Source organism: Pinus tabuliformis, chromosome 3_2, assembly GCF_031772625.1.
Source record: "Pinus tabuliformis cultivar Carrire ecotype Pingquan chromosome 3_2, CPIR1, whole genome shotgun sequence".
In the NCBI taxonomy this organism is placed as follows: Eukaryota; Viridiplantae; Streptophyta; class Pinopsida; order Pinales; family Pinaceae; genus Pinus; species Pinus tabuliformis.
The window spans coordinates 31,666,699-31,675,930 of NC_142302.1; the positions used below are offsets into that span (position 1 = coordinate 31,666,699).

The following is a 9,232-nucleotide window of genomic DNA, read 5'->3' on the forward strand; positions in this document are numbered from 1 at the left end:
TATTAACATCTTGCTTCATAGTACTATATTCATAATGCTATGTGTTTACTTGTTAAAATTCATGACATGGTTATAGCATTGGTATTTTATGTGATTATTATTATTTCAACAAATTTTGTGTCTTTTAATTACTTCTTCTGTAACTCATAACATCTTCACAACTACAATGTATAACTTAAACAAAAAGATTAATTAAGAAATGAATAACGACAATAATTCATAATATTTTTACAATTTTGGTCAAGCTCATTCTTAAGATAATACATATATTGTCTTTATTTCACATAAAACCAATTAATAATTATGATTAGGGTTAAAAACTCTATTAATCTTTATGGCATGTTTTTTTAGTAAATTTATATATGGATTACCCTTATCAACATTACCAAACTTAATAATAAAATTAAAACAATGAGAATTGTGATTTTGTACATTTAATTTATAGAATCTGTAAATCCTCCCTAATTTTTATTTAGAATAATCACTGTCATTTTCCTAATTCTATACATTTTATTCTATCACATATTTTCATTTTTTTCCTTACTGTTTCTAATAATATTGACATTATTATATTGATAATTTATAAATATTTTGAAAATACTCCATAACTTTGAGACAAAGTTCAGAGTCAATAAGACATATACCTATATTATTACTACTACAAACAACATTTTTGAAATAGAAAATAAATAACATGATTTTAATTTTCCTAATATTTTAATAAAATAATATATTTAATTTTAATTTTCATAATTTAATATTACAACTCAAAATATAAATATATATTACAAGGTAATATAGAATACTTCATATAAATACATACATCCCATCCTCTCTTATATAAATGTCCACAAAAATATTCGATTTTTAAATAAATTTTATATTAGCATTGTAAAAAATTTATATTTTATAACTCATTATTAATAATAAATGTATATATAACCATTTTTATAAAAAGTTATATTTAAAATTTAAAAATAAAATTCCGATTTATTGAAAAGTTACATTTAAAATTACAAAATAAAATTTCAATTTTTTTTTTCAGAGAAAAAAGCTGAATAGATTATATTGAGATCATATAATTGTCTGAAATACATATGAGAAGAAAAACTTTTGAAAATGATCAAAATAGACGTGCATGGTCGTGCATGGGGGAAGAGATCCCCGAAGAATGAAGATCTGAATGTCTGCACGATGCGAGGATGGTGATCCATGAAAGCATCATAGGATGGCGATAAGCAGATGTGCCAGCCAAAGCATGTAAGGAGCCGAAAAAAACATCCTGCAAGAATACTGGATGCAGGGCATAAAGACAAAAGAAAAGAGCATATAACAAATAACTCCTGTACATATAACAAAAATGTGCCGCCTTGATAGGGGCAAAGAACAGAAGCGAATGACAATATTTAATATAAAAACTTATTTGAAATGACAATATTTAATTTAAAATAAGTTTTTATATTGAAATTGAAAATAGCCTTTTTATATCGGATCACTATGGCGATTTCCCGCTAGGGATATAGCGATCTACTTTGAATTTGAACCTAGAAAGAGATTCATGATTTATATTTGTACCATCTCGCCCAGGCCAGATAGTGGAAGAAATTGAGAAAGGTGAGAACGCAGAGCAGCGTATAGAAAAGCTCCAGATGATTACGATTCAAATTGTTGCCAGAAAGCCACCCTGCACCATTCCTGAGCCTTGCACTTATTTTGTTGACCACGGACACCAGCACGGAGCTCAGGTAGTAGCCCGACGATATCGAGCACCAGGATAGTGCGGTGGACAACGATTTCATCCCCGAGGGGGCCTGGCTGTAGAAAAACTCGAGGAGGCCGGCCAGCGTAAACATATCCGCGATTCCCAGGACGAGGTACTGCCAGCCAAGCCAGAACACCGAAATGGGCAACGGTTCGTCCGTGTCCAGCAGGGAGTGGTCCCTGGCAACGGCTTTCCGCTTGAGCTCCACCACGGCGGCCACGGCCATGGCGAGCGCCGACAGTAACAATCCTATTCCCACTCTCTGCAAGTGGGTGATTCCGGATTCGCGGCCGGTGATGCGACGGGCCAGCGGTACGAAAAGTTGGTCGTAAAGCGGGACGAGTATGACCATGATAACGAGAGGAATCGCGGTGAGGGAGGCCGCTGGAATCTTGAAACTCTTTAGTGTCCTGTCCATCGTACTTCCCTGATGCACCGAGAAGGTTTGCAGCTGTGCGAGGCAACAGTTCATCATGATTGTGCTGGCGAAAATGGGTAGCATTCTCAGCATTGATTTCGTTTCCTCTACCTGGGTCAGTGTACACAGTCTCCATTGACTAGCCGTGCAGGGATCCTCCTGGGTGCTTCTGCGTGCGATCGCAGCTTTGTCCAAGAATCTGAACAACCCGCCAGCACCAGCCCAATTAATTAATAAGCATTATAAATTCCGAAATACAAAATGCTATATACTCGCTATATACATTTTTCTTGTTTCAACTATGCGCGATTTACATTTTGATTGTAAACACACATATTTGATAATACAATCCAATCATAGAACAATTATTTTTTCATAAATTATATTCCCAGTTTTAAATTTATATTAAAATTATTCTATAACAAATAATTTTAATACAATTTTGTTTATTAATTATTATTTAATTAATTTTTACTTTATATTTGAACTAACCAAAAATTATATTTAATTGTACAACGAAATTATGTAATCGATAATTCATTTAATATATTTTTATTTTTATTTTCTATTTTAATGGTAAAACAAAATTATGTAATGGATGATTCATGATCTATGTAACTCATAGATTAAATATGTTATTTAGACTTTCTAATTTAATATAAAAAAAATATTATAAAGTTATATTAGGTGTGATATTAAGATATATTATGTTATGTAAATATTTTGATTTGTTCAAATTACATAAATATAAAAATAAAAATAAAAATAAAAACTAAAAAACAAAATAATAATCATAATTATAAATTAAAATATTTTGATATATAAAATTCAATAAAAATAAAATAAAATTAATAATTATAATTATTACTTATTAATAATTAAATCAGTTTAGATCTATTTTAATTTTTTATTTATTAAGAACTGTTGAGAAAGATTAAATTTTTTGAGGTGTAATTTTTTTTTAGAGTAAAAAGAATTTGGTATATTTGGAATTAAGATAAATCTAAACGAGAGTCAAACATACTTTCTGACTTTCTTTCCAAAGATGATCTCACTAGTGCTGGTGTAGGTTCACTTTCTTTGAGAATAACACAAGTAAAAATGAAGGTTTGATTTCTCTCTCATCAGTTACATGTTTTTTTCAGATTTACTAAAAACAATAGATATAGGTAGATATATACTTTTGTACTACAATATGTCTGCAGTTTGTTTATATGTTTTCTCATATTTGCCCCGACATTAATAGTTTTCCCTTCTATAGCACAAGTTTATGTTTTATATAACCATGATACTAAGTTATATATACTGATTTCTATTTTTCATTAATAAACTCCAATATTTTTTATCTGAATTAAAAAAGAAATTATAAAAAATATAAACATATATTTAAAAATATAAAATAATTAATATTTGAAATTTCATTAATTAATGTAAAAAAATATGAAATAACCCGACTAAGGTTGTTACATTAGAAATTTAAAATAAAAGAACAACTCATTTGTAAAACATTTTAATCTAAATTTCAATGGTCAAATCTTGATATTAAACAATCTGAAAGAAAACCACAAGTTAATCCGCTATTTCCCACTTTTGCAAAGGAGGATTCCATTACCTGAACTGTTCAGTGTGTTCAACAGACGATTCCACGAAGTAGACATCGTAGAGCATCTTTGAATCTGCCGGCAGAGGCAGCTTTCGATTCCTGACCGCTGCTATCAGTACCTAAAAGAGAAGAAATCTCAAATTAGTTGCATTCATATATAACAGATTTGTTTTTAATATTTAAATCAAATTAAAATAATGTAAATAAAAAATATATATATATATATATAAAAGAGAAAAAATCCACAAGATATATTAGCAAAAACAAACCTTCACAATTTGCAATTGGACGCTGTATATTCCATTAACATAACAAATGCTCTATCCATATATACATAATGTTTTGTATGGTAAATGCGCTGTATATCTGAATGCATAATGTTTGCCCAAAAAACAAGTAATTGTGACATACCTTTGCAATCCGCGTCAGAGGACTCCCTGATGGGATCTTGTTACGATATCTGAGAAAGCCCAAGACGAATACCACAAGAGCCAGAAATATTCCAGTTGTAGAAAGGCCGAATCCCCACTCCCACCCCAAGTTTTCCTGTACCCACACGATGAGCGTAACTGCTACCAGGCTTCCAAGGCAGAGACTGAAGAAGTACCAGTTGAAAAAATGGGATATAAGCTTCTTTTCTGTTGGATCCGTGTCATCAAACTGATCGGCCCCATGGGCTGGTAACGAGGCTTTCACGGCCCCCGCTCCCACAGCTACAATGTACAGGCCCGTGTAGAGCATGGCGGCCTGCCCAAAGGTAGGTTCCTCACAATTTTGCCTTAGTTGCTTGGTATCGCAAGGTGGAGGCGTCAGAGCAGGGAAATGTGCTTGCAGGGTGAGCATTAACAGACCCTGCATTAATTTCATTTGAATGTTATAAGTGTGTCTCTCATATATATATCTATATAACCAATTTTCCCTGGTTTAAACTCAATATTTAAAAAATCCAGAAAAAAGCAAAATAATTCGACCCCGTAAACTAACTATATACATAGATAGAGGCTTGATTGATTTTGGTTTTTCTGGATTCGTTCTACTTGATTTCCAGTTTATCTTTTTAACACCCAGATTCAAGGGAGAAGAACAAACACCATGTTTTGTTTATTCTGTTTTAAATAAGAGGCTTAAGAATCTACGAAGAACAAATAATACACCTTTCAAATTATCTATTTAATACACAGATTCATGGGACAAAAAGGAACACCATGTTTAGTTCATTTCGTCTCAATTCAGAAGTTTCAAATCTATAAATAACAAGTAATACATATCACAACAGCGATGCAAGTAATGATACAAGTGTTAAAGTATACATTATCAGATAGATGGGGATATGAGGAACCTCATAATAATATGCATTTCACATTAAAGTACTAAATGCTTTATACCTTGGAGAATATATGGTAAAGTATTAAATGTTTAATACCTTGGAATATATATTGTTTTATTTAAAACATCTTTACATCTAAGAAATAATAGGGAATGCTTATAACTGCTAAATAATGCTGGTTGTTTATTTAGATAAAGTGTTTAACCTTATAAACACCTCACTTCTTTGATGAAAAACAACAAATATGAAAAACAACAACACAACGTAATGTATTGCCTAAATATGTATTTGCATTTATTTGCACAAAGGCGAAATATAGAATAACTCACAAGAAGCTCTGCGCATGCGAAGGAGACTATTGTCCAGAACCTGGTTATGAATGAATCTGATATAAAACCTCCAACCAGAGTTAACAAAAACGAAGTCCCCATATAATTTGTGAGCATGTTGGCAGATACCGCAAGAGAATAGTGCATGGACACACTGAAGTACCTAACCAGATTGATAGCAATGGAAATGAATGCCATATTCTCCAGAGCCTCTACCACTGCATAATATACCACAAACACAACTATAACGTTTATCTCTGCATCCATAATTTTGTTTGCCAATACTGGTCTCCTAGATATTCATATTAGATACAACGGATGAATTAAATTGTAAAGGTACCGAAAATGAACGCTGCTGCCCTCATCCCCCCATGCTTGGATGCTCTAGCAGGTCGACCGTTCCCGTCGACATATCTTTCTATCTGGATTTCATACTCTGCCTGTGGATTCAAACCATGTTCAGTATTCACAAGCACAACACAAAAGGTATAATATAGATACTCATGAGAGTTAGTTCTCTCAGTCTGAAGAGTTCTCAAATATAGTAATTCACAAACATAAAAACCAAGAGTTAGTTCTCTCAGTCTGCAGAGTTCTCAAATGTAGTAATTCACAAACATAAAAACCATTAGAATAAAACCATTAGAATAGTAATTTCTTAAATTAGTTAATTGGGGCTGTCTTGAGTGGTCGGGAGAAATAAAGAATGGTTATTATTTCCAATCTAAGGTTCCAATCTAAGTTTATATTTAGTTAATGACATGATGAGTGTTGTTGTAATGTCTTTGTGTTTATAAATATTGTTATATTGATTTTGTGCAAACTCTTAAATAGTTATTTTTAAAATTATACTTATGAACTAACTTAGTACCAACGACTTATAACAACAACAATTTATAGTCCAAGATTCCAGCAACCTCACTCTGTCCTTAAAGCTAAAGGATAAGGTGAAGACTGATTTCTTTCCTAAAAAATAAAACTGAAGCTTCCAGAATTAATTGAATTAGTTCTACACAAAGGTCCACTACTCATGCTCATGTGCACTACCTCATTCTTCGGAATATATATATATGAAGAAGCAAAAAAGGATAGTGGGCATATGCATAGTCTATTACCATTACAGCGGCCGATGAGGGATGAATGATCTGGTCAGGTGAGGTTAGACTTTTTTTCTGTCCTTCTACAAGTTTGTCACTGTGCCGAAACTACTGGCTTTGGATTCGAAGGCAATCGCCTCTCCAGGATTGGGACTAAAGAGCGTGCAAGATTTTTATCTACACCGCTTTTGCTTCTGGCTGTGCTCAATCTACCTATGCTTGCAGTCTCGAACCAACTGTCAATCTATCTATACTTACTGTCTCCAACCAACTGTTAGTAATTCTCTGTATCTGGCACTAAGTAAACTTAAATGGTCCACTCATCTGATTGAACCTGATCGATTAATAATCGTCGTGCCGTGAAAGGAGGGCTACGGTCGCACAGACCGCCTTTCCTTTTCACCACACCGCTGGCTTGGCTTAAATTCCGGCTGGGGCCCGTTCAATGGCGGGCGAATTACAGAGCCTGTTACTATCGGTGATTAAAGCTAATTGCTTTGGCTTCCATGACAAAAGCTAAAATCTTCCCTCTGCTCTTTATTAGAAAAACGCTGAACATTCCATTTTGTTTGGATCCACTGCATTGGAATTTGACTTCCTGGTCATATTGGAGAAAAAGGTGAGATTACAGAAATTAAGGCTGCTGCTGCATTTCTTCAAGGAAAACAATGAATTTTGATGCCAGAGGCGGAATCTCCATGGGCATTTTACAAGTGGCTGCAAAGAGATGGAAACATTGACGAACCCTCTACTTGCTTCTCGTCGTTCAGAACCCTGGATATATAAATCGAATAAATACCTAATCGATTGCTTGAAATTTTTATCACGATTTTTCGCAGCTTTATTGAAATTAATAGCTGTTTGCCATCAATAAATGCAGTTTGCCTACCAAGTTGCGTACAAAAAGTTATTGCTTTATTCCTCATGGATACCATTCATTCAAGACCTTTCCTTACAACGTCGTTCTCATGTTTTTAAAAAAGATGTGGCGGGGTCATCAAGATTGAAAGGCGAAAGGCCACTGTACATTGTGTGATGAAAGGTCAGCATCATTTCTCTTTAAACCTGGATTCTCGGAATGAGGAAGAATTTTAACTTGGGAGAATAAGTTCATCCGATAAATTGTTTTTTCACAAAAAATATAGAGTTAAAGTAACCAGATCCGTGTCAAACTAAAGCTAAATCTCCATAAGCCACCGCCTATTCCAACTTGCAGAGAAAAAAAAAGGTCCGAGCGGAAGAGAAAATACAAAAAGGTAGCAACCGTGTCAAATGAGAGGAGGCAGACCGAAAATTTCAAAAGAACGTATGGGTGATTTAAACAGGTCTGTCTATTGTCATGACAAATTGCCTTTGAATCGCTGGAATTTGGAAAATAAATAAATTCTGATTGCGCTTTCTATATTTTAGGTTTGATTCAGAGATGTGGAAGGTTTCAGATTTGATTCTTTGATGTTGATTTTAGGTTAGAGATATGGAAGGTTTCAGATTTGATTCTTTGATGTTGGTTTTAGGTTGATTCTTAGATGGTGAAAGTCGATATTCATTTACTATGCACGAAACTATTATATACTCCCAAAATTTTCACAAAATACACCGTGAATTTTTTTATCAAAATAAAATCATTCAAATGAAAAATGACAACCCACCTATTCCAAAAGCATAACCAACTTACAAAGACAGAAACATATACCCAAGAAAATAAAAAAGAGTACAAGGACCATCCAGGATATGAGCAATCCTGCAAGTGCCTATGGCTGGCACAAAATAAAAAAAGAATCTATCATATCAGTGAGAAAGAATAGGTTTTATTCAAGTTTCCAACGAGTTTAGTAAAATTGTTTCTTTTAATATCAACATATATTCTGAGTGATTAAATTTTTTCCTGTGTAAAATACAATGTGTTATTTTTGATTGTTTAAATTGTATTTTTAAATACTAAATATATTATATATAAGATTAAATAAAAGTTTTAAAATAGATATTCAAATAATTTATTTAAACTTTTTGTTGAAATATTTTTGAAAAGTATAAGATTTAAACATTTTAGTGATACTTTTATTCATTTTTTTATTATAATTGACATTATTTTTTTATTTAGAACATAATTTTTAATTTTTATTTTATTTTAAAAGGTGAAACTTACATATCTCTGCACACTGGATTGTAGAATAAACTTCTCTCACCTAATTATTGAAGCATGTTTGACAATCTTTGTTACAATACTGACCTTCCTAGCCTTTTACAATGTCAAAATTATAGTGAGCTCAGGAGGCTTCTTTCCAAGCTTTTTGAGCATGGGAATAAAATCTTAAATCAAAATAGATAATTTGTTTCTTTAAGTCCGATAGACCATTATTTGGTCTCAGTGGACGTTAACCATCATCATCATCAAAAGTATAAAATTTAAATTAAATAAATTTTATTATTTTAAATTATTTAAGTATTGTAAATGTGAATTTTATATTAGATTAAAGTTGAAAAATATTTTGGTTAAGTAATTAATGGTTTATAGTGGTTTATTTATGGTTCATTGTTTAATGTTTTTGTAGTGTATGGTTTTGTTTAGGATATTTATAAGATTTTAATTACATAATTTTTTTATTATCTTAAATGATTTGATATTGTAAATGTGAATTTTATATTTCATTAAATTTCACTCTATAATAAAGTTATTTTGATTAAATAATTAGTGG

At 32.0% G+C, this 9,232-nt stretch overlaps 1 protein-coding gene across 1 annotated transcript; it reads right to left on the bottom strand.

Annotated features, from left to right (window-relative positions):
• Positions 1 to 1,437: 1,437 nt before the first annotated feature.
• LOC149179664 (protein NRT1/ PTR FAMILY 4.5-like) lies at positions 1,438 to 7,397 on the bottom strand. The gene is made up of 6 exons (XM_089415749.1): positions 6,555 to 7,397; positions 5,780 to 5,879; positions 5,440 to 5,657; positions 4,195 to 4,635; positions 3,793 to 3,902; positions 1,438 to 2,379 (listed from the first exon to the last, which is right to left on the bottom strand). Exons 1-6 carry the CDS (start codon positions 6,555 to 6,557, stop codon positions 1,557 to 1,559), a joined length of 1,695 nt encoding a protein of 564 aa, XP_089271875.1. The 5' UTR covers positions 6,558 to 7,397; the 3' UTR covers positions 1,438 to 1,556.
• Positions 7,398 to 9,232: the final 1,835 nt, after the last annotated feature.

Excerpts from the sequence above, each read along its gene's own strand:
- LOC149179664 (XM_089415749.1), bottom strand. Across the intron at positions 5,658-5,779 it reads GGCAGCAGCGTTCATTTTCG|TGGTAGAGGCTCTGGAGAAT; the intron begins GTACCTTTACAA and ends TATATTATGCAG. Across the intron at positions 2,380-3,792 it reads GAACACACTGAACAGTTCAG|ATTCTTGGACAAAGCTGCGA; the intron begins GTAATGGAATCC and ends CGGGTTGTTCAG.